This window comes from Myotis nattereri (genome assembly GCF_964212035.1).
Source record: "Myotis nattereri genome assembly, chromosome: 3".
NCBI classification, from domain to species: Eukaryota; Metazoa; Chordata; class Mammalia; order Chiroptera; family Vespertilionidae; genus Myotis; species Myotis nattereri.
The window spans coordinates 73,746,819-73,773,432 of NC_138077.1; the positions used below are offsets into that span (position 1 = coordinate 73,746,819).

General features: G+C 37.7%; 1 protein-coding gene across 1 annotated transcript in view; it reads left to right on the forward strand.

Annotated features, from left to right (window-relative positions):
* The window catches only part of CBLB (Cbl proto-oncogene B), a 246,578-nt gene that overhangs the window by 175,179 nt on the left and 44,785 nt on the right, over window positions 1–26,614 (forward strand). The window contains exons 11-12 of the mRNA XM_081086562.1: window positions 8,002–8,187; window positions 11,828–12,193. Coding sequence (XP_080942688.1) covers window positions 8,002–8,187; window positions 11,828–12,193 — 552 coding nt within the window. The remainder of the gene's footprint in view (window positions 1–8,001; window positions 8,188–11,827; window positions 12,194–26,614) is intronic.

Consider the following 26,614-nt stretch of genomic DNA (forward strand, 5'->3'; position numbering starts at 1 on the left):
CAGTCACCCCCAGCCTGAAAACAGGCCTCAGCTCCTCACCCAGACTGGCCAGGCACCCCAGTGGGGACCCCCAACCTGAAGGATGTGTGACCAGCTGCAAACAGCCATCATCCCCTCACCCAGGCTGGCCAGGCACCCCAGTGGGGACCTCCACCCTGATCCAGGACACCCTTCAGGGCAAACCAGCCGGCACCCACCCATGCACCAGGCCTCTACTCTATATAGTAAAAGGGTAATATGCCTCCCAGCACCGGTATGAGCGGAGCTGCAAGGCCTCCTAACACTGGGATCAGCATGACAGGGGGCAGCACCCAAGCCCCCTGATCGCCCTGCGGCTCTGTGTGTGACAGGGAGCGGCGCCCCAACCCCCTGATCGGCCCTGCTCTGTGTGTGACAGGGTGTGGCGCCCCAACGCGCCCCCCCCCCCACTGGCCCTGCTCTGTGTGTGACGGGGTAGAGCCATAACCTCCCCATCGGCCCTGCCCTGAGTGTGAGAGTGGCGGCACCCCAACCCCCTGATCGGCCCTGCTCTGTGGGTGATAGAGGGCGGCGCCCCAATCCCCTGATGGGCCCTACTCTGTGCATGACTGGGGGCTGCGCCCCAACCCCCTGATTGGCCCTGCTCTGTGTGTGACAGGGTACAGAGCCCCAACCCCCCTGATTGGCCCTGCTCTGTGCATGACAGGGGGTGGCGCCGCAACCTCCCCATCCACCCTGCCTTGAGTGTGACAGGGGATGGTGCCCCAACCCCCCTGTGGCCCTACCCTGAGCATGACTGAGGGTGGAATCACAACCTCCCGATTGCCCTGCTCTGTGTATGATGGGGCGGCGCCCCAACTCCCCAATCGGCCCTGCTCTGAGCCCGACCAGGGGCTGCACCTAGGGATTGGGCCTACCCTCTGCTACCCGGGAGCAGGCCTAAGCCAGCAGGTCGTTATCTCCCGAGGGGTCCCAGACTGCGAGAGGGCACAGGTCGGGCTGAGGCGCCCCCCCCCCCCCCGAATGCACAAGTTTTTGTGCACCGGGCCTCTAGTATATATATATTTCTAATCTGTGGCATGTCCTTTTATTTTCTTGATTGTGTCTTTTAAAAGCAGACATTTTAAATGTTAATGATGTCCAGATTTTCAATTATTTCTCTCATGGATCATACCTTTGTTCTTGTATTAAAAAGTGATCCAACCATACGCAGGGCCATCTATATTTTTCTTGTTTTCTTCTAGGAGTTTACTGATTTTGCATTTAGGTTTGTAATCCATGTTGAATTAATTTTGTGAGAGTGTATGATCTGTACCTAGATTAATTTTCGTTTTCATGCGGATGTCCAGTTGTTTTCAGCACTATTTGTTGAAAAGACTGTTTCTACTCCATTGTATTATATTTGCTTCTTTATCAAATATCAGTTGACTATTTATGTGATTCTCTTTCTAAGCTCTATGTTATATTGCATTGATGAAGTTAGCTATTCTTTGCCAATAGCACACATGCTTGATTACTGTAGTTTATAGTAAGTCTTGATGTCAGGTAGTGTCATTACTACAGTTTTTTTCTTCTCCTTCAATATCGGAACTTTAGAATCAGTTTTATGATAACCACAAAATAACTTGCTGGGATTTTGACTGGGGATGTACTGAATCTATAGGTCAAGTTGGGAGAACTTTTCTTTTTCACTTTGAGTTTCTCCTTGAATTCCTATAGATTGAGGCTTCTGGAAATATGACTGGATAAGCAGGAAAGGATTCTATTGCTCAAATACTACAATCCTCATATAAGCTTTTGTATATTATTTTGAAGGAACAGTGGTACAGATACTACATAATGGATGAACATAAATCATTTATACTTATCCTATAAATAACATGTGCGTGTAAAAATGGATATCTTCTGAATAACATTCTGTATAGGCTATTTTTTAAAGATTTTAGATTGTGTTTTGTTCACAGATTAATATAAAGAAAGAAGTAGGAAGATAATAGTTAATAGAAAGGAAAATACACTTAGAACATTATATTTTTTGTGATAAAATATTTATAAGTGCCCTTCAGTAATTTTCATGCATTTAGAGGGAAATGTTGAGCCTCTAGGAGCCCTCCTCATCATTCATATAAAATGTGAATCTTATATCTTGTTCAGCTATGAAAATTCATTAAATAAAAATCTTGTTAGAAATATTATAAAATTGACTTTGATTATCTCCTAGATTGTCAGAAATCCCATCTTAGTAGTAATTGGAGAGGTTTTTTTCTTGTCCTGTTTTTCATAATATCTTGCCTGGGTTTGAAATTTCTTAACAAATGTTTTTCCATTTTCATTATAATAGATCTTATTAAAGCTTTTATAAAAAGTCACTCTTTAAAAAAGGTATAGATAAAGTGAAGTGACTAAAATAGAATGAGTTCCTGATTATTATAGGTAATTGCTGAGCATGCTGAGGCAGGCTTTTGACTACTTTACTTTTTGGACCTTTTCTATCAGAATGTTCTGTTAAAATTATAAATTCGGATCTCTCTATTCACTATGGTAGTCATTAGCATCCCATTCTAAGTGCTAAAGAATTCTGTAAGTTTTGTCAGAGAAATAAAGAATAGCATTTATGCATTTCAGGAAGCAACAGCCTGGGAATAGTTGGTGAATAGGTAGACATAAAAAAATCAAATGTGGTCTTTAAATCTCTAGAGCTCCAGGATTCCAGTTTGTTAAAGCGGTACTCATCAGCTACTAGTGTTAAAGAACTTGTAAAAAATTGTTAGACTCACATGCTGGTATGCTGATAATACAGGTGCCCGACTTTTGTATTTTGAAAGGAGTTGAAATGAAAAAAAAACAAAAAAACAATCTATTCTGAAGTTCTAAAAGAAAATATATTACTAGAAAAAAGTGAATGTTACCCAAAATCAAGATAAAGAAATAGAATTTTACAAATCAGCTATCCGGTGACTTGAAGTCATGTCTCCATTCTTCCCAACTCTTGCAGTTACCTCTTTATAAATGAATTTTAATATTGTGCAATAAATTCTGTCCACATCCCATTTCCTATGTTTTACCAGTTAACTTTTGCATAGTTTTCTATTTCGTTATCTTAACTTAAAGTGGATATCTAAAGATGAAGGAGTAACAAAAAAAGGAATTCACTTAAGGCAATGGCAAAAAGGACTGGATCCTTTTAAGAATGCCTTAATGAAGAGTGTTCTAAATAATGAGGAGAAAAACAAATGAAATAAAACACAATTGAAAAGACAGTAGTAGAGTGCCCAAACTAGGAAAAGTTTGACAACATACATTCTCCTAAACTCATTAACCTACTCTTGCTCTTAAACTACTTTTCTTCATTTTTGTGCTAATGGTCAGCATTATTAATAGCAAATAATCCAAGCCGCATTTCTATTTGACTTTTGAATGCATTGTAAGTATTTAGTCTAGAAATAATCCATTTGTTTAGGTATTTGATTTTGTCACTATTGCTTTGTTTAGGCCTGGTAGTGAGAGGAATTGTGGAGGACAAAAAAGGAAATAGGAAGGGTGAGAACATTTTGTTTAAAGATATCTCTAATAGAGTTATCTTCTCGCAGTGAAAATGAGCAAGCTTTGACTGGAAGTATAATAGATTGCATCTGTCACTTCTATATCAAAAATAGTCAGTGTTCCTGTGTCATCCAAATAAAAATTAAATGTTTTATAGCAGCTTATTTTATCATATTTCATTTATTTTTATTAACGCATAAAGTCTCCACGAAACAAATTAACCTTATTCTGTAATCCACCAGAAACAATAGCAATAGGCAGTGATTTGTGCATGGCATTTAAAGTTTCAGCTGAAATTTAAATCTTACTTATAGGAAATATGTGCAAATGAAGTCAGATTATACATTTAATTATGTGGTTATGTGGTTTTTCTTTTTAAAAAAATCTTAATTATAATCAGTTGGCTCGAAACCTTTATCTTGACAGCTACACTTGAAATTCACATTCCAATCAAGTATATCCCTATCAACAAAATGGTTACCTTTCATTATTCAGAATTTAAATAAAATTTTCCTGTTCTCTACTCAAGATGTTTTAGGTATATACCTTAAATCTGTATCTCTAGACAGAATAAGAAATAGTAGTTATTCTGAGGAATACAGGACAAAACAGTAAGAGGTGATTAAATTAGCACAATCTTAGAATTTAAGCCTGAGGATGGATTCCAGTATTGTTTGTTGTTGTTTATCCCCCCAAACTCCCTTTATCACCTGTCAGAAGTAGAGAAAGATAAATGACTTAAGTGATCTATGGAAGAAGAAGGCAGAGTGAAGGGCTAAGAGGAATGTTTGTGGAATCTTTGAAGAGAATAATAGAATCAGTAGACTAAAGATGACTGGATACATCCCTTTGTCACTCCTAATGACTACCTATAACAGGTAAATTATGATACTTTAGAAATTAAAGTTCCCACATGATCTCACTCATTCATGGATAATAGAGACCATTATAAACTTTTGAACAATAATAGATACAGAGGCAGAGCAGCCTCAAACAGATTGTTAAACTGCAGCGGGAAGGCCGGGGAGGGGTGGGGAACAGGAGGGAGGGGGGTAAGAGATCAACCAAAGGACTTGTATGCATGCATATAAGCATAACCAATGGACATAAGACACTGGGGGATAGGGGAGGCCAGGGGATTGTCAAGGGCGGGGGAAAAAAAGGGACACATATGTAATACCCTTTGTAATACTGTAAGCAATAAATAAAAAAAAAAAGAAAAAAAGAAATTAAAGTTCTTTACAGTTGACTATTGAAAGTTCAAATATTATATAGAGACAGGTGTAGTTTAAAGAAGAAATAATTTGAATCTACATTAAATCAATCTGTTTTGCTTCTCTGTTTTCAGAAGGGAAAAATGGCTTTCCTTTCTTTTCTGTAATTTGAACTGATAAGTTTGATGTCATAAATTTTTAATGTCTCATCTAAACATTTATTTATGAGCTGGGGTGTGAAGCATTGTATGCATTATTATCTAAAGGGCATTGCTAAATTATCTACTGTGCTTTAGGAGAACTTGGAAAAATGAATAAGTTATGGTGAATTTAATTCACATAATCAATAAAGATAAAACATTCTTGTCCCTCTACATACAGATCAGTTCTCCCCAAAATTCTTCTACCCCAGCCAACCTACAGGTACTGTAATGCTTCAAAATGAATTAGTTCTTCAGAAGGACAGTCCATAATCACCTTGAGAATACAATATGAATTGTGCTAAGTGAGGTCTGCTTCCAATTACAATCATAGCTGTAACACAGTGTGCTTGTCTGGAAATATCTACAAGTTCAAGGTTGTTGCTGCACCCCACACATTGGTTTGGGTGTCTGTCTCAACGACTTTCATTATACCCTTTCCATGTCTAATAATTCATCCACTTCAAATAAAATCCACTCCATTATTTAAACATACCAGGAACTTGGTAATTACTTAAATATTATCAATTAAAGTGGAAGTCAAGTTCTGATGGTAGTGGGCTGTTTCAGGTAATGAGGGAACCGGGAAGATAGCTATGGAAGAAAAGTTCTTGGAGGAGCATACATCTTGCTCAGTAGCCTTGGCAGTGTGTGCACCTAGCACTGAAAAATTTCTCTGCAAATACCTAAATTAGTAAAGTGCAATTGTTGTGTTTCTTGGAATAGGAATAAATTGTTTGGGGTAGGAATTGTGTAAATAGCTTGCTTCTTGAGTTTGTTTTTTTTGTTTTGTTTTTTGTAAAGTAGATTAACCAGATCAACAAAGTATTTTTATCAGTTAAATCTTGCTAGTTCTCAGAGAATGTAATTTATCTTAAAGGGAATTGTGGAGAATTATCTGGCTATGTTATCTTCTGATCTGAAATGCTATGACACTGTGATGCACATATCTTTAATCAGGAATTATTTTTGTTCTATGATCATTATTTGATAGCTTTAATTCCATAAGGTTCAATCAAGTTCATGACCATATAAGGCACGATGACTTTATGGGTGGAATTGTTATTTTGCTAAGACTCACTGACTGCATTAAAATCAGTTTATAGCCAAAAGCGATTTGGCTCAGTGGATAGAGCGTCGGCCTGCGGACTGAAAGGTCCCAGGTTCGATTCCGGTCAAGGGCATGTACCTGGGTTGCGGGCACACCCCCAGTAGGAGATGTGCAGGAGGCGGCTGATCGATGTTTCTAACTATCTCTCTCCCTTCCTCTCTGTAAAAAATCAATAATATATATTTTAAAAAATCAGTTTATAACTATACAGTTTGTACTATTTTCTCTTTCAATTTAGTAACAATTGAAGATATTTTGTCTTATCACATATAAGAGATATAAAGAGAATCTTAAAATTGCTAAAAAGAATAGGCTCTTAAAATTGTCATGAAGTTATGTCTAAATGTGTTAACCTTTTAAAAATTATTTAGCATTAGTTGAAAGAGATAAAGACTTGAGATTTTAGTAATTTCATGACAGTATTCTGGCATATCTGAGGTATGGTCTTCTGTTTAGGCACTCAAATTTATTTAAAAACCTTTATAAGTGGGAACATAACACCCCACTTCTTGAGTGTGGGCTGTGCATAATTACTTTCTTGCAAAGAGTACAGTAGGGAAAGGGGGAGAAACGAGAGTAACTTTATAGTTTACAGTGAAGAAACAATGGCAATTAATACATCACCCAGATGATCAAGATCAACATCAGCACTGATCAGTCCTTTTGATAGTGTGGACCATTGACATGAAGTGATTCAGATGTTACTTTACCTCTGTTGTCTTTCTTATCAAACCAACAACCCCTGTCTAATCATGAGAAACACATAAGATAAAACCCAATTATAGTGAGTTAGAAATAAATTTTTACATAATGTAACTAAGTGTGGATATGAACACAAATTTGTCATCCCATCTCAATTAGATAAAGACAGAATGACTAAATGTTCCTCAATGTCACTAGATTTTGAATTAAATTGTCAATTTTTTTACATTGACTACTCTTTTAAAGGTGAGTAATGCTAGAGGAGAAATGGCTTAGCAACAAGTTTAAACTCTTTATAAATACTAATATTAGGAAACAGGTGAATATCAAAGCACGCTAGATTGATGCAGTGAGTGTAAAAATTAAGCCTACATCTCCAACAAGCTAGTTAACACCCTTGAAAAGGAAACTGCCTAAATTTCAGAACAGATTGTTGTTTGTCCCAGTGAGGCCACTTGATTAATTAGTATGGCTTTTGTACCAAGTAGCAATCAGGTTATTTCACATTAACAAAACCAACTTCCAAAGCAGAAAGTGTAATATACATAGAAATAGAAGTACTTGTTATTGGCTTTTTGATGCTATCTACCAGACAAAATGGAAAACCCATAGTGGCATAGAAATATATTAGTTTTTAGCAGAAGCACAGACTTTTATAGATTTAGTTAATCAATTAAAAAAAAATAACATATAACTTGAAAATTCATTTTCCATATGAAGGCTTGGGAAGAAAATACTTGGGCTCAAACCTGTTTATTTTAAATACACAATTTTTTAAAACCCTGCGTGATTTAATTGGTTTGTAGGAAAGTAGACTACATACTGGATACATACATATTTTATATGGAACAAAATAGTTTCTAAGTTCTAGTATGTGCTATAAATCAAAGACTGAAGAAAATTCTATAATAAAGATAACCAAGAACAATGTGTATTACTTCATTGTGTGTTTCTCCTTTCCTCTAGAACAATGTCTGCATTCAATTGTTTTTAAACTACGCTTTTGCTGTTCTTTTTTTCCTCAGGCCTTTTCTGCAATATGTAGGAGAAACTTGTCTATTTTTTCTTTATATAATAGCACCCTTGAGGGACAGTGTGAGCTCTTTCCATCTATTAATCAGAGTTAACTAAGTGAGTTTATTTCAGCAGATGTTCAAATGGCAGACACCTTCTCAAAGCCAAATGTCTTCCTTTTGAAAAGCATTCACTTTACACATCAAATAAACAGCATTGTTATATTTTTTTATCCTAGTGTGCTGACAGGCAGAATTCACCCGTCACCTCACCAGGGTCATCTCCCCTTGCACAGAGAAGAAAGCCCCAACAGGACCCTCTGCAGATCCCACATCTTAGCCTGCCGCCCGTGCCTCCCCGCCTGGATCTGATTCAGAAAGGCATCGTTCGTTCTCCCTGTGGCAGCCCAACTGGTTCACCAAAGGTAAATCGATTTTATGAGAAGCAGATAGTGATTTTACATGACAGTTATTGATTGCTCAGCTTCTTTTAAATTTCATTTCTCATATTTCTTGTGCTCTTAATTGTTCCTGAACAATTTAAATAGGTTTCACATTTTGTATATTGTGAACTCACTGTCATATTCCTGGCTTTTTTATTATAAAAGTTGTATAATTATTCAGAGAGAGTACATGTCTATAACAGCCCACTGACTTGAAAAAATAAATAGCAGAGTAAGTACAGTTATTCTATAAAGTGGATTTAAAAGGTCATTACATGTATTAAAATACTCTTATCAAATGATATTTTATATTCAGTTTCATAGTGTCATGACAAGAAAAATGTGACGGGAGTATATTTGCATAAGGGCTTAAGGTGTGATAAATTATCACCCATGTTTCAAGGTGACTCAGAAGAGGGAATTATATGTACTTTTTATACCCGAAGCAATTAATTATAAAGAATTACATTATTTGCAGAGTAGTTACATTACTGTTTAATATTAAGGACATAGTTCTAACTCAGCAAATCTAAGCCCACAGTTTATTTTAGTTCTTTACAGTCTGAAGATATTTCTCCAGATTTGATAAGGGCATATTTTGCTATCTTAAGCATAAGATTTAAAAAATTTCATTTGGCATTATGCTTTGCAGTCTAAATTAGTTGGAAGCACAATATTTCATTAGTATTTGATTTCTCTATATTACAGTTAATTTGGTTTTAAGATCATATTAAAACTTCTTAGGATGTTATTTAGGCAGAGTTATGCAAACACACAATACATTCCTTTTCTCTTAATATTCAAAGCATAAATCAGCCCTGGCCTGGGTATCTCAATGGATTGGAGTGTCGCTCCCAGGTGCCAAGATTGGGGGTTGGATTTCTGGTCAGGGCACATACAAGAAGAAGAATAAATAAAAGGCATCCAAATCGAAAAAGAAGAAGTAAAATTGCAATTATTCACAGATGACATGATATCGTACATAGAAAACTCTAAAGACTCCATCAAAAAACTACTAGAACTAATAAATTTATTTGGCAATGTAGCAGGATACAAAATTAACACCCAGAAATCTATGGCTTTTTTATACGCCAAAAATGAACTCACAGAAAGAGAAACAAAAAACAACAACAACAACAAAAAATCCCACTTACCATTGTAACAAAAAATTTAAGATACCTATGATTAAACTTAACCAAGGAGGTAAAGAACCTGTACTCAGAAAATTAAAGGACACTGAAAAAAGAGATAGAGGAAGACATAAACAAATGGAAGAATATACCATGTTCATGGACTGGTAGAATCAACATCATTAAAATGTCCATACTACCCAAAATAATCTATAGATTCAATGCAATCCCCATTAAAATACCAACAGCATATTTCACAGACCTAGAATAAACTCCAAAAATTCACATGGAATTAAAATAGACCCCGAATAGCCACAGCAATCCTGAGAAAAAAGAACAAAGTTGGAGGGATCACAATATCAGATATTAAGCTATAGTACAAAGCCACTGTACTGAAAACTGTCTGGTACTGGCACTAGAATAGATATATAGATCAATGGAACAGAGCAAAGAACCCAGAGATCAACCCAAGCCATTATGCTCAATTAATATTTGATAAAAGAGGCAAGAGCATACAATGGAGTCAAGACAGTCTCTTCAATAAATGGTGTTGGAAAAATTGGACAGATACTTGCAAAAAAATGAAACAAGACCACCAACTTATACCATACACAAAAATAAACTCAAAATGGATAAAGGACTTAAACGTAACACGGGAAACCATAAAAACTAGAAGAAGCCATAGGCAGCAAAATAGCAGACATTTGTCCTAGCAGTATCTTTGCTGATACAGGTCCTAAGGCATGAAAACTAAGGAGAAAATAAACAAATGGGATTACATCAATATAAAAAGCTTCTGCATAGCGAAAGAAAACATCAAAAAAAAAATACCAAAAAGCTCACTGCATGGGAGAAAATATTTGCCAATGTTATCTCCAATAAGGGTTTAATCTCCAACATTTACAGGGAACTCATACAACTTAACAAAAGGAAGATAAACAATCAAAAAATGGGCAAAGGACCTAAATAGATACTTTTCAAAAGAAGACATACAGAAGGCCAAGAGGCATATGAAAACATACTCAAAGTCACTAATCATCTGAGAGATGCAAAGCAAAACAACAATGAGGTACCATCTCACACCTATCAGAATGGCTATCATCAACAAACGACAAGTGCTGGAGAGGATGTGGAGAAAAAGTAACCCTCTTGCACTGTTGGTGGGAATGCAGACTGGTGCAGCCACTGTGGAAAACAGTATGCTGTTTCCTCAAAATATTAAAAAGGGAACTTCCATTTGACCCAGTGATCCCACTTCTAGGAATATATCCCAAGAAAACAAACACCAATCAGAAAGGATATATGTTCATGGCAGCACAATTTACAATAGCTAAGATTTGGAAACAGCCTAAGTGCCCATCAGCAGATGAGTGGTTTAGAAAACTGTGGTACATCTACACAATGGAATTCTATGCTGATGTAAAAAAAAAAAAAAAAAAAAAGAAGAATTCTTACCATTTGCAACAGCATGGATGGAACTGGAGAGCATTATGCTAAGTGAAATAAGCCAGTTGACAAAAGATAAATATCACATGATCTCACTCAATTGTGGAATATAATGAACAACATAAACTGAACCAGTCATCGAAGCATCAAACAGACTGTCCAACCTATGAGGGAAGGCAGTGGAGAGGGAATGAGAGATCAACCAAAGGACTTGTATGCATGCGTATGAGCATAACCAATGGACACAGATGTTGGGGGTGTGGGGGTGGGGGGGGCAGCCGGAAAGAGGTCAATGGGGGAAAAAGGAGATTTATGTAATACTTTAAACAATAAAGGATTTAAATTTTTAAAAAAGAGTCAACCAATAAATGTATCAATAAGTGGAAAAACAAATTGATATTTTATCTCTCTAAAAAATAAATTAAAAAAACGCACAAATCATTCATCAGATGAACCACATGTATAAAATGCAAGTGAGGACTATAAATAATGCTACTATATTATTTGTGATTTTTTACTATTCTGGTAGTAACTGATAAAGAACCAGAGCAAATTTATTCCTTATTAATTTATTTGTATTACAGCAGTGAATACAAATACAGCAAAACCAATACTCAGTTATCCAATGATATTACAAATCAAGTTGCTTTTTAAAAAGGAAAAGAACAACAGCTTTGATGGCTTCCTCTCTCTCCTAAGTCATAGAAACATGCAAATAAATTAATGACTCAGTATTATTTTAACGTCAACCATTCAAAAGCACCATATAATTTTGGTATTCTGCTTTTCCCTGTACAGTCCTCATAATTTTAACATTTCCCTTTATATACTCATTTCTACAGAAATTTCTAATGAAATATATTTATAAGAGTCTTCCATTAACATTTTAAAATTTCATTAACTGGTAATAAAAAGAAACTTAGAAGAAGATGACATATGGATCTAATAAAGCTCTATTATGGCTTAGAAAACAAAAGCAGTATTCTGGAAGTAATTTCAATGCCTGGTACAACTCTTGATTTTTCCTTCTTCTTGTGTCTCCTTAGTCTTCTCCTTGCATGGTGAGAAAACAAGATAAACCACTCCCAGCACCACCTCCTCCCTTAAGAGATCCTCCCCCGCCTCCACCTGAGAGACCTCCCCCTATCCCACCTGATAACAGACTGAGTCGCCACTTGCATCCTGTGGAGAGTGTGCCTTCCAGAGACCAGCCAATGCCTCTTGAAGCCTGGTGCCCTCGGGATGTATTTGGGACTAATCAATCAGCAGGCTGTCGACTGGTAGGGGATGGCTCTCCAAAGCCCGGAGTCACAGCAAGCTCAAATGTAAATGGAAGGCACAGTAGAATGGGCTCTGACCCAGTGCTAATGAGGAAACACAGACGCCATGATTTGCCTTTAGAAGGAGCCAAGGTAAGAAATATACAAATCTGCTTAAACTCCTCTGGCAGGAGGTAGTGTAAAAGGTTGGGCAGTGTTTTTTTTGCCTAGTATGGTACTTCCCTGCGGGTCTTTAATGATCTCCAAGTTATAAATATTCAGAAGTTCATTAAAACTTGAACTTAAAAGAAGTTAAGGACAGGTTCTAAGTAATGATTTAATTTTAATATGAAGACACTAGACAATTTGTCTGAGATTTATTTCACCTTCTCTTATTTTACCGAACAACTTTTTTTCCTAATAGTAACTTGGCAGGAAAATTAGCACTATTTTTTAATCTCCTAGTTCTATCTAACTTGAAAAAATAATTGTGTAATTATAGCATTTCATAAATAAGCATTAGAATTGTCAGTACACCTATGCATCGAGGTAAAATGAATCTTCTCACCAACGTAAATAAAGTCCAGTTCACTGTTACAAAGCCAGCTATTTCTCCATAAAACTGAGAGACTCTCACATATGTTGATTTCTGGAAGTATATCGCCACTCTCCTTTATATGTCCATGAAAGAATTTAAACATACAGGAAACCAAAGTGGCAACAGCAGAATCACTGAGTTTAGAACTCTTAGTAAGCCCTTGGCAGAGTTGCTTATATTCTCATATTTGCTTCCATGATATTTTTGGCTCTGAGATCAGATCATTCCATCTTCTCTCAGCTAAAGGAGGCTTGCCTCTTTTGAAGACTTTAATATTAAAGTGAACTCATCTCTATTGACCTTAAATTGTCACTTTAAGGAAGCAACTTATTCCTTCAATACAATGGCTTGCAGTTGATGAATTCACCCTATAATATATTCTACATCAGCCGTGGGCAAACTACGGCCCGCAGGCCGGATCCAGCCCGTTTGAAATGAATAAAACTAAAAAAAAAAAAAAAAAAAAAAAAAAAAAAGACCGTACCCTTTTATGTAATGATGTTTACTTGGAATTTATATTAGTTCACACAAACACTCCATCCATGCTTTTGTTCCGGCCCTCCGGTCCAGTTTAAGAACCCATTGTGGCCCTCAAGTCAAAAAGTTTGCCACCCCTGGTCTAGATACAAGTGTGAAATGTGACCTGTACTGAACTCCTGTGCGTGTATGTGTTTTGTGTCTGTGTGCACATGTGTGTGCCCCTGTGTGAAGGAAGGTAATAATGAAACCTTTGTATAATATGGATAGCCAGGATAGGAACAGTCAAAACTGTGTAGGATGGCATTGAACACCAAGGGAAGAGTGGTGGTGGTTTGACAAGACTCTTTGCCAGTGACTGTCCTTGGCACCTTCAGTCTCTCATCTATAATAATCTATAATAATAAAAGCATAATATGCTAATTAGACCGGACATCCTTTAGGATGAAGCTGTGGCAGGCAGGGGCTGAGGCAGAGACAGCTGCCGCCATCGAGGAAGCCCCTTTCACAAATATACATTGGGCCTGTAGTCTGTTTATAAATATGAAGATCTCCAAAATCTCCCCTCACAGTCATCTAAATATGATGTAATTTAAAGAGAAAGCATTTTTAAAAGCATCTTTATGATCCTTTCTGAAAATGGGTATTGTTATCCTCAAAAGAATGTTTCCACAACCTACAAGCCTTATTGGAAGGACCTGCCATTCTTTTTTTGATGTCTTTTTTCCTTTAGTCTTTATTACTTTTCTTTTCTACATGATCAGACTTCTCTTGAGAAGAGTGTTGAAATTATCGCTGACAGGAATTGACTAGTTACATATTAGCAGCATATAATAATATTTCCTGAATGAACTTCAGAAATACTTGAAATAATTATCTTAGCCGATTTACTGAAGACATCTCCTTTCAAGTTTCTTTTCAATACTATGTTATACAGTTTTAGCACTAATATAAACCTGCTCTTCTAAGACCTAGAATGCTGGCTGTTGATTTTTGTTTGGAAAGTTACATTTTTGTTTCAAATATAACAACTATTATTTAATCTTGTTTTCATTAGAGGCAATGCTTCAAATTAAGTATTGTCTTCCCATTTTAAGATAAGAAAACTTGGCTAAGTTCTAAAAGTGTAAATTAACATTAAATGTACATATGGAATACCATACGGGGAATTCATAAAACTAAACACCCTATAAATGGAGTGACAACTCACTCCCTGTCATCATGTGTCTTCTCTCATGTGCCAGTTTTCATCATCTGTTAGAACATTTGCCCTTTTTATTTGCATCTTCACCAGATAAATGGTAAGAGAAGCAAGAATAAATTAAATTCTAATTACTCCATTTGCCAGTTGTAGAGAGCTCTGAAGGAAAAAGCCCTCTAATTCATAGTTAAAGTGAAGTGTAAGAATTTTCTGTGGCTTTCATTTTACTCCCCTTTCTCTTCCCCTTCCCACTTACCATAATCAAATAGCTAACATAACGCTTATAACATGAATCTGCAAGCTAAGAGCTATTGGGATTATTTACCTCTTCTTTATTTTCTTGGTAAGAGATTTCTGTCCAGTAGCATTGTTTTTATTTTCTGAAATTCTCAGATCTTAGTCACATTATTAACCTATTCCTTCAGAAATATTTTGTTGGCTAGATATTTATTGTTGTTGGTCAGTTGGTGTTAATCATCTGAGCGAAAAACATTTGCAGTATAATGTTGTAAAATATCATTGGACCCTTGAAATTTATCTCCTTGTTTCTAGATACTAACATTGTGTCCAACTGTCTTGGTTTGTTCCTCTTGCAAGATTAAAGCTACTGCTTTTTTTTTATGTGATGAAGACTATCTCTTACTTGTCATGTTACTTCATGTGACATTACTCTAAAATGACCCTGTGAACAGTATCTGTTGGAGATATTGCTAGATAAATACATCGAATTATTTCGCTTTTTGAGATTGTGGCTTTTGCTCTTCTGCTGATGAGGCTCATGTTTATATGGACGACCTTAAAGCTGCCTATAAATGTCCAGAGCTGTCTTTCAGAAAATAAGTACGCTCTGTGTGCTGGTTTTATTTCTAATCTGATGTTGAAGGACAAATTATAGCAACATTGTGAGGGTAGTGAATGTGTGGGATTACATGTGTGAGATAAGGAAAACCCACCACCAATAATAAATAAATATCTAGCCAACAAAATATTTATTAAGGAACAAGTTAATAATGTGACTAAAACCTGAGAATTTCAGAGGATAGAAACAGTGCTATAAAACAAAAATCTCTGACCACAAAAATAAAACAAGGTAAATATTTAGAGGTTTTGTACAAATAAAAAGGTTTTTCTTAATTGTGCCAAGATTATCACAGAGCATTTATTTTCCCTATATCTCAAGAATCCCAGATTTTGTAACCGTAATTGTTAGATAACATATATCATGAGAAAATATTTCAAATTTCAAGATTAGGATCCAATGCTATCTTTGAGGCATGTAGAAAACTATTAATGTAGCATATAAGCAACCAAAAGTTTATAATAAAATATGTGATAACTCAGATTATTCCTCTCCCGCATGTCTAAACTTCCCCTAGTGAATTTTTATTTCTTCAGCCTATTTCGGCTATGTAAGTACTTAGGATGTCCAACACACTGCAGGAATACAAAATGAATAAAGCACAGTATAGTGAGGGTGAGACAGGTATACCATTAACTAAGAAATAAGACACAGAAGTAGCATTCAGAAAATACAATGTGAGTTCCCCAAGATAAAAACATTCTACTTGAGATGTAGGGTAAAAGAAAGAATAAAAAACGCTTCATGTAAGAGGGTCACTGGTTGTAGACATTTGGAAGACTGGTAGGTATTTGTATAGACATTATAGGAAGGATTGGAATGGAGATGTGGAAACATGCATAGTGTAAGAAGTCAATTTTGGACAGAAGATAGAGCATAATCACAGAATAAACATGATAGGCAAAACTACGGCTATGTGCATTGAAACTAATTATGGAGTGTCTTATATTCTACATGAGGCCCGGTGCACAAAATTCATGCACTCAGGGAGGGGATCCCCCCAGCCTGGCCTGTGCCCTGTCACAGTGCGGGAGCCCCGCGATCGATCACCCCAAAGAGGTAGGCCCCACCCATCCATCCAGGATTCCTCGATGGATTGCCCCAAAGAGGTAGGTGGAGCCAGGGTTCCTGCCTCCATGCCACGCAGAGTGAGACCCTCAGGACCCCCAGGCAGGCCTCGCCACGCGGAGCTGGGAGGAGGCAGGATCCCCAGGCAGGCCTCACTGCATGAAGCAGGGGGACCCCCAGGCAGGCCTCACCTTGTGGAGGCGGAACTCCCAGGCAGGCTCCATGCTGTGCACACAGCATCAAGCCCAGCCCTGCACACCTACGCGTGCCCACTGGGCGTGCAGCCATCTTGTGACAGTGTGAGGGCATCACAGCATGATGACCCCTTAGGCTTTTATTAGTAAGGATACTAGAGGCCTGGTGCATGAAATTCATGCACAGGATGGGGGGTGGTTCTCTCAACCCAGCCTGCACACTTTCATAATCCAGGACCCCTCAGGAGATGTCCAACTGCCAGTCAGACATCCCTCCCACAATCCGGGATGGCTGGTTCCTAACCGCTCACCTGCCTGCCTGCGTGATTGCCCCAACCACTTGCCTGCATACCTGCCTGGTTGCCCCAACCACTCGCCGGGCTGCCTGATCGCCCCTAACCACTCTACCTGCCTGCATGATCAGCCCTAACCACACTGTCTGACTGCCTGAACAGCCCTAACTGCTCGGCTGACTGCCTGATAGCCCCTAACCGCCTCTGCTTCAGCCCCCACCTCTGCGGCTTCATCTGGAATGACGTCCGGAAGGTCATTCGGCTGTCTGGTCTAATTAGCATATTATGCTTTAATTATTATAGATGAAGCAAATTTGGACAGGAAAGCACATTCAAAATTGTTCTGAGAGAGGAATGATAGAATCAGTCCAGCCTGCACCCTCTCCCAGTCTGGAAGCCCTTAGGGGATGTCCCACTGGTGGCTTAGGCCCGCTCCCCACAGGCCTAACCCAGGAGTCAGACATCCTTAGCACTGTAGCAGAGGCAGGAGAGGCTCCCACCACCACCATTGCTCTCGCCATTGCTCTCCTATGGGAGCGCACTGATCACTAGGGGGAAGCTCCTGCGTTGAGCATCTGCCCCCTAGTGGTCACTGCACGTCATAGCACCAGTGGTTCTGCCATTCAGTCGATTTGCATATTAGCCTTTTATTATATAGGATTTATTCTTTCATTTACCTGATGTGCAAATGAAAGCATTTTTAACATCAGTAAATGTTTGAGTATATTGATATTCCTTTTCACATATGTTCACAGTGTTCTGCTTATAAAATTACGGTTGGCTTATTGTTAGATTAGAGCAAATATAAATGAAACTGTTATTTCCATATCTCCCTTTTATAACTGCTGGAATTTTAATAGATATCAACAGTACATTAGATACTTTCTCTCAATAAAACAAATAATTGCATATAAAATTCATACTATATTTTCTTTTTTAAAAAGATATTTTTTATTGATTTCAGAGAGGGAGAGAGAGAGAAACATCAGTGATGAGAGAGAATCACTGATCAGCTCCTCCTGCATGGCCCCTACTGGGGATCGAACCCACAACCAGGCATGAGCCCTCATCAGTAATTGAACCCTGACCTCCTAATTCATAGGTCTATGCTCAACCACTGACCCACACCGGCTGGGCCATACTATATTTTCCAGAATAAAAAAACATTTAGGAGATTTGATTCCAAAAGTCTTGCCTTATACTCATTCAGATAACATGAACAGGTTTCCATTGAAGACCAACTTTTTATCACACTGAGCATTTGTAGTTTAATATATGTGTTGGTTGGTTACAAGGCATTTTTATTTTATTCTTTATTGATTAAAGTATTACATATGTCTCCTTTTTCCCCCATTGACCACTCCCTGGCCACTCCCTCCATCCCCCAGCACATGCCCTCACCCCCCTAGTGTCTGCATCCATTGGTTATGCTTATATGCATGCATACAAGTCCTTTGGTTGACCTCTTACCCACCCCCCTCCCCTCCTTTCCCTCTGAGGTTTGACAGTCTGTTCAATGCTGCTGTATCTCTGGATGTATTTTTGTTCATCAGTTTATGTTGTTTATTATATTCCATAAATGAGTGAGATCATGTCTTTCTCCAACTGGCTTATTTTGCTTAGCATAATACTCTTCACGTCCATTCATGCTGTTGCAAATGGTAAGAGTTCCTTCTTTTTCACAGCTGCAAAGTATTCCATTGTGTAGATGTACCACCATTTTTATTTGTTTTTATTTCTATTTTTTCAAATTGCCCATTACTTTATTTTTTTTAAATTTCTTTATTGATTAAGGTATTACATATGTGTCCTTATCCCCCCATTACCTCACCACCCCCCTACTCATGCCCTCACCCCCCTCTTGTCTGTGTCCATTGGTTAGGCTTATATTCATGCATATAAGTCCTATGGTTGATCTCTCCCCCTTACCCCTACCTACCCCACCTTCCCTCTGAGGTATGACGGTCTAATCCAGGGGTCCTCAAACTTTTTAAACAGGGGGCCAGTTCACTGTCCCTCAGACCATTGGAGGGCCGGACTATAGTTTAAAAAAAAAAAACAAAAAAAACTATGAACCAATTCCTATGCACACTGCACATATCTTATTTTGAAGTAAAAAAACAAAATGGGAACAAATACAATATTTGTATTTGCATGTGGCCCACAGGCTGTAGTTTGAGGACCCCTGGTCTAATCGATGCTTCTCTGTCTCTGGACCTGTTTTTGTTCATCAGTTTATGTTGTTCATTATATTCCATAAATGAGTGAGATCATGTGATATTTATCTTTCTCTGACTGGCTTGTTTCACTTAGCATAATGCTCTCCAGTTCCATCCACGCTGTTGCAAATGATAAGAATTCCTTCTTTTTTACAGCAGCGTAGTATTCCATTGTGTAGATGTACCACAGTTTTCTAATCCATTCATCTGCTGATGAGTACTTAAGCTGTTTCCAAATCTTAGCTATGGTGAATTGTGCCGCTATGAAGATAGGGGTGCATATATCCTTTCTTTTTTTTAATTCTTTATTAGTTAAGGTATTACAAATGTCTCCTTATCCCCCCCCATTAACCCCCATCCTCCCCCCTCCCACTCATGCTCTCATCCCCCTGTTGTTCATGTCCATTGGTTTGGCTTATATGCATGCAAACAAGTCCTTTGGTTGATCTCTTCCCCTTACCCCCTCCCTCCCCTACTTTCCCTCTGGGGATTGATAGTCTGATCGCTGTTTCTCTGTCTTTGGATCTGTCCCTGTTCATCAGTCTATGTTGTTCTCTATAATCCACAAATGAGTGAGATCATGTGGTATTTATCTTTCTCTGGCTGGCTTATTTCACTTAGTATAATGCTCTCCAGTTCCATCCATGCTGTTGCAAAAGGCAAGAGTTCCTTCTTTTTTACCACAGCATAGTATTCCATTGTGTAGATGTACCACAGTTTTCTAATCCACTCATCTGCTGATGGGCCCTAAGGCTGTTTCCAAATCTTAGCTACGGTGAATAGTGCTGCTATGAACATAGGGGTACATATATCCTTTCTGATTGGTATTTCTGTTTTCTTGGGATATATTCCTAGAAGTGGGATCACTGGGTCAAATGGGAGTTCTATTTTTAGTTTTTTGAGGAAGCTCCATACTGTTCTCCACAGTGGATATATATCCTTTCTGATTGGTGTTTCTGGTTTCTTGGGATATATTCCTAGAAGTGGGATCATTGGGTCAAATGGGAGTTCCATTTTTAGTTTTTTGAGGAAACTCCATACTGTTAACAGTGGCTGCACCAGTCTGCATTCCCACCAACAGTGCAAGAGGGTTCCTTTTTCTCCGCATCTTCACCAGCACTGGTCGTTTGTTGATTTGTTGATGATAGCCATTCTGACAGGTGTGAGATGGTACCACATTGTCGTTTTGATTTGCATCTCTTGGGAAAGTAGTGACTTTGAGCATGTTTTCATATGTCTCTTGGCCTTCTGTATGTCTTCTTTCGAAAAGTATCTTTTTAGGTCTGTTGCCCATTTTTTGATTGGGTTGTTTATCCTCCTTTTGTTAAGTTGTATGAGTTCCCCATAAATGTTAGAGAGTAAACCCTTATTGGTGACAACATTGACAAATATGTTCTCCATGCAGTGGGCTTTCTTGTTGTTTTGTTGATGGTTTCTTTTGCTGTGCAAAAGCTTTTTATTTTAATGTAGTCTCATTTGTTTATTTTCTCTTTAGTTTCCATTGCACCAGGAGCAGTATCAGTGAAGAAATTGCTTTGGCATATGTCTGAGATCTTGCTGCCTGTAGATTCCTCTAGTATTTTTATGTTTTCCCATATTATGTTTAAGTCCTTTATCCATTTTGAGTTTATTTTTGTGTATGGTGTAAGTTGGTGGTCTAGTTTCATTTTTTTGCATGTATATGTCCAATTTTCCCAATACCATTTATTGAAGAGACTGTCCAGAATCCATTGTATGCTTGTGCCTCCTTCATCAAATATTAATTGAGCATAATGGCTTGGGTCAATTTCTGGCATCTCCATTCAGTTCATTGGTCTATATATCTGTTCTTGTGCCAGGCAGTTTTGGGAACAGTGGCTTTGTAATAATAGTTGATATCTGTTACTGTGATTACTCCAAGTTTGTTCTTCTTTCTTAGGAATGCTGTGGCTATTCTGAGTCTTTTTTTATTCCATATGAATTTTTGGAGCATTTGTTCTAAGATCTGTGAGTTATGCCATTGGTATTTTAATGGGGATTTCATTGAATCTGTAGATTGCTTTTGATAATATGGACATTTTAATGATGTTGATTATACCAGTTCATGAACATGGTATATTCTTCCATTTGTTTATGTCTTCCTCTGTCTCTTTTTTTCATGTCCTTTAGTTTTCTGAGTACAGGTCTTTATCTTCATAGTTAAGTTTATTCCTAGGTATCTTAATTATTTTATTGCAATGGTAAATGGAATTGTTTTTTAAATTTCTCTTTTTGCAAGTCCATTATTGGTATATAAAAAAGCCATAGATTTTTGGGTGTTAATTTTGTATCCTGCTACATTGCAGAATTCATTTATTAAGTCTAATAGTTTTTTTGATGGAGTCTTTAGGGTTTTCTATGTACAATATCATGTCTTCTGAGAATAATGACAGTTTTACTTCTCCTTTTTCCAGTTTGGATGCCTTTTATTTCTTCTTGTTTAATCGCATTCGCTAGCATTTCCAGTACTATGTTGAACAGAAATGGTGAGAGTGGGCATCCCTGTTTTGCTCCTGTTCTTAGGGGAAGTGGTTTTAGTGTTTGCCCATTGAGTAAGATGTTGGATGTAGGTTTGTCGTGTAAGGTTTCTATTATGTTGAGGTTTGATCCCACTATTCCCACTTTGTTGAGTATTTTTATCAAGAAAGAGTGTTGGATTTTGTTAAATACATTTTCTGCATCAATTGATAGGATTATGTGATGTTTGTCTCTCCATTTGTTTATGTGATAAATCACGTTTATTGCTTTGTGAATCTTATACCATCCTTGCATCCCCAGAATAAATCCCACTTGGTCATGGTGTATGGTCTTTCTAATGTAATGCTGTATCCGATTTGCTATGATTTTGTTGAGGATTTTAGCATCTATGTTCATCAGGGATATTGGCCCATAATTCTCTTTCTTTGTAGGATTTTTTTATCTGGTTTTGGTATTAGGGTAATGCTGGCTTCATAGAAAGAGCTTGGAAGTGTTCCTTCCTCTTGAATATTTTTGAAATCGTCTGAAGAGGATAGGTTTCAGTTCTTCTTTGACTATTTGGTAAAACTCCCCTGTGAAGGGATCTGGCCCAGGGCTTTTATTTGCTGGAAGTTTTTTGATGACAGCTTCAATTTCCTCCATACTTATTGGCCTTTTCAGATTTTTCGATTCTCCCAGATTGAGTTTTGCAAGGTCATATTTTTCTAGGAATATGTTCATTGCTTCTAAGTTGACCAGTTTGTTGGAATATAGTTGCTCATAGTATTTTTTTTACCAATATTTCTATTTCTGTGGGATCTGTTGTTACTGCACCTCTTTCACTTCTGTTTTTGTTTATTTGAGTCCTCTGTCTTTGCTTCTCGGTGAGCCTTGTTCATCAATCTTGTTTATCCTTTCAAATAACCAGCTCTTGGTTTTATTTATATTTTCTATTGTTTTTTGGTCTCTATGTCATTTATTTCTTCTCTGATCTTTATTATCTCCTTCCTTCTGCTCATATGGGCTTTTTTTGTTGTTCTCTTTCTAATTCTTTAAGTCATAGAGTTAGATAATTTATTACCAATTGTTCTTTTTTTTGTTTTTTGTTTTTTTGTTTTAGGTAGGTCTGTAATGCTATGAACTTCCCCCTCAGGACTGCTTTCACTGTGTCCCATAGATTTTGGATTGTTGTGTTTTCAATGTCATTTGTTTCCAGGATGTTTTTAATTTCTTCTTTGGTAAACAAGTCATTGTTTCATAGCATTCTACTTAGCCTCCAAATGTTTGGATTTTTTTATTTTTTTTATTTTGGTTTATTTCTAATATTATGCCATTGTGATCTGAAAAGATGATCTATGTGATTTCAGTCTTCTTGAATTTTGAGACTTTGCCTTTGACCCAATATGTGGTCTATCTTTTAAAATGCCCCATGTGCACTTGATAAGAACGTATATTCCACAGCTTTGGGGTGAAATGTTCTGAAGATGTCAATTAATTCCATCTGATCTAGTGAGTCATTTAGGATTACTGTTTCTTTGTTTATTTTTTTGTCTACAGGATTTATCCAGTGATGTCAATGGGATATTGAAGTTTCCTACTATGATTGTATTGCTGTCAATTTCTCCCTTGATAACTTCCAGAAGTTGTTTGTTTTTTTTTTAATGTATGTGGTTGCTCCTTCATTCTGTGCATATATGTTTACCAGAGTTATATCCTCTTGTTGTATTGATCCCTTTAGTATTATGAAGTGGCCTTCCTTATCTCTTGTTATGGACTTCACTTTGAGGTCTATTTTTTCAGCTATAAATATTGCTACCCCAGTTTTGTTTTTTTTGTGTGTTTTTTTTTATTTCCATTTGCCTGAAAGATATTTTTCCATCCCTTCACTTTCAGTCTGTGTGAATCTCTTGTTCTCAGGTGGGTCTCTTGTAGACAGCATATATATGGATCATGCTTTTTATCCATTCAGCCACTTGATGTCTTTTAATCGGGGCATTTAGACTATTTACATTTAAAGTTAGTATTGATAGGTACTTGTTTGTAGCCTTTTTTTTTTGTGCCTGTGTTCCTTCTCCCTCCCCCCCTTTGTTTTCTTCTTTTTACAACATTCCCTTTGGCATTTTTTGCATTGCTGGCTTGATAGTGATAAACTCCCTTAGCCTTTTTTTTTTCTGCAAAACTCCTGATTTCCCCTTCAATTTTGAATGATAGCCATGCTGGATAGAGTATTTTTGGATTTAGTCCCTTACTTTGCATCACTCTGTATACTTCATTCCATCCCCTTCTGGCCTGATGTGTTTCTGTTAAGAAATCATTTGATAATCTAATGGGAGATCTCTGTCTCTCTCTTGCTGCCTTTAAGATTCTCTCTTTGTCCTGAACATTTGCCATTGTGATAACAAATCACATGTCTTGGGTTCTTCTTTTTTGGGACTCTCTGCTTGTGTGACTTTTTCTCCCCTAAATCAGGGAAGTTTTCTGTCATTATTTCTTCAAATAGGTTGTCTAATACTTGCTCCTCTTCTTGTCGTTCTGTTACCTCTAATATAAGTATGTTACTTCATTTCATATTGTCCCAAAACCTCCCTTAGGCTCTCCTCCTGCTTTTTAATTTTTTCTCCAAATGCTGTTTAGATTGGTAGTTTTTTCAGCACTGGCTTCTAATTCGCTAATTCGGTCCTCAACTTCTTCTAGTCTTCTGTTGAAACCTTCCATTGTGTTGTTTATTGTAGCCAAATTTTTATTTCCTCTTGATTCTTAAATAAGTTGTTGATTTTCTCATCTATCCAGTTTAGAAACTGTATGACCCTTACTATATATTATTTTTTCTAACGTATTGCATGCCTCTATTTCAGCCGTGGGCAAATTACGGCCCGTGGGCCGGATCCGGCCCGTTTGAAATGAATAAAACTAAAAAAAAAAAAAGACTGTACCCTTTTATGTAATGATGTTTACTTTGAATTTATATTAGTTCACACAAACACTCCATCCATGCTTTTGTTCCGGCCCTCCGGTCCAGTTTAAGAACCCATTGTGGCCCTCGAGTCAAAAAGTTTGCCCACCCCTGCTCTATTTCATTTAGTACCTTTTTTTTTGGGGGGGGGGGAGGGTTGACTCCTTTTCTTTCTTTCAGGGGTTGTTTATTTGTCTCCCCACTTTTGCTTTCACTGAAGGATCCAGGCTCTGAGTCACCTGGGGCCTGTGGCTACAGCGGTCCGCTTGTCAGGAGGGTCGCACTCACCAAGACTTCCTGGAGGGCCCTGGGGTTGAATCGGTGGACTTGGGGGTGGGTTGCGCAGTCCCAGACTCACTTGCGGGCCCAGTTGCTTGCACATGCTGAGCCTGCTGTTGAAATGGCGGGATTGGCAGGCAGGTCATGCAATCACGGGGCCCGGGGCCAAAGTGGTGGGCTGGCAGGAGGGGAGCGCACTGCGAAACTCACAGGATCCTGCGGCTAGGGAGGCTGGGGTCCCGGTGTCCATGGGTCTGCATCTGAGGTAGCAGGTCTTAGGTCAGAGTGGCAGTAGGGCCTAGAATGGTATCTAGGGCCATTCTGGGGGGTGGTGAGGATGGGTTCCTAGTCACAGCAGCTTCCCCCTTCAAGATGGTGTGGTTACTGTGTCGGAGCCAGCTGCCCTGGGAGTGATTGCACCAGTAGCAGGTCTCCCCGTCTAGGAGAGCCCTGTCCACCAGCCCCTGAATTTGCTGCAGGATCTAACTATCCCTCCCTCACACACACACACACACACACACACACACCTCCACACACTCCTCTTTTGCTTCCTCACATTCTCTTCCTCACTGCTATGCAGCTGGCCATCATCTTCCTTCATTCCTACAAGGCATTTTTTAAGTTAATGGTTTTTATTGAACTTTGCAATGATTAATATGTAGTTAATAATTTTTTATCTCTAGTAAATTTTTTTTAAATGCCTTGTTCTGATATTTGGTCTATAGTCAGACATCTATGATAGCAATATTTCATTTAAAGGTACATTTTGTCATAGCTTAACTATAGCATATTGAATCTAAAGAGGGGAGGTATGAAAAAAAGAAAAAAAGAAATGTTACTATAGTATAGGGCCTAGGTTTTAGAGTGAAACTTTAATGCTCTAAAATTTAGATTGTGTAGCTTTGAAATGTAAACAATGACATATTTCAAATGTATTCCTTAAACCTGTTGCTTTACTTATTTTAAGGTTGATAGAGAAGGATATGTAGGGCCTTTTCAATTTTGCATTCTAAATCTTCAACACCACTTTAGACATATGAGGGGGACAAAAAAAGTAATTGGCAGGTCATTAATTGTGTTACCTAGGACTATTCAGGGTATATTACATCCTTTTTGCATCAATATCCAACTATACCTCTTAAGTATTCACTAACAAGAGTAGGGGAAATAGGCCAATGATAAAACCCTAAAGGTTGCTTAAAGGTCTTAAAACATGTTTAAGCTTTTCTCGTGAGTATGTTTTTTCAAAGTTATGCTCTCTCTGTTTTAGTTGCTTTAATTTCAGGTTGTTAGATTAGTACGGAGCAGTTGTTCAGACAGTTTCTTTACTATAACTGAGCACCCTGGAAAACAGTGACTCTGTGGTACCTTATGAGCAAGGTAACAATTTCGGTTTGTGTCATTTACACAAGGAAATCTATGTATAAAAGTGCCTGCACTTTGAAAGCCAGAACAGGTTTCCAGTTACCAGTCGTGCTGAAGTTTGAAAGAGCAGAGGCATTTCTGGTTATATTCATGTACTGTGTTATTGAGAAGCTTAACCCCTGTTAGCCCCTGAGAGATACAACTTCGAGCACTTGGGAGGAACTGAAATAAGAATTGCACCAGTGCTACTTTTCTCTGTACTGAATCTTTACAGAGAGTCTAATTTTTCAATCAAACCTGATCATGCTTGGGGAATTTTACTTTTTATTTACCTAGCTCTCTGTATCTGATTTATAGAAATTACAGTATTCCTTATTACTATGTTTAAGACTCATGCTGTATTGGATTTATTTAATGTAACTTGGTGTTACTTTGGATGGTGTGAATTATCACTATGGTGGTATTAACTCTTACGTAAATTGTATTATATTTAACTTGATTAAATAAACTGAAGGTATATATTCTTTTCAAAGTTTTTCTAAAGGTGCTATTATTTTCCCCCAGAAATTAAGTTCTAAACTAACCCTTTGATT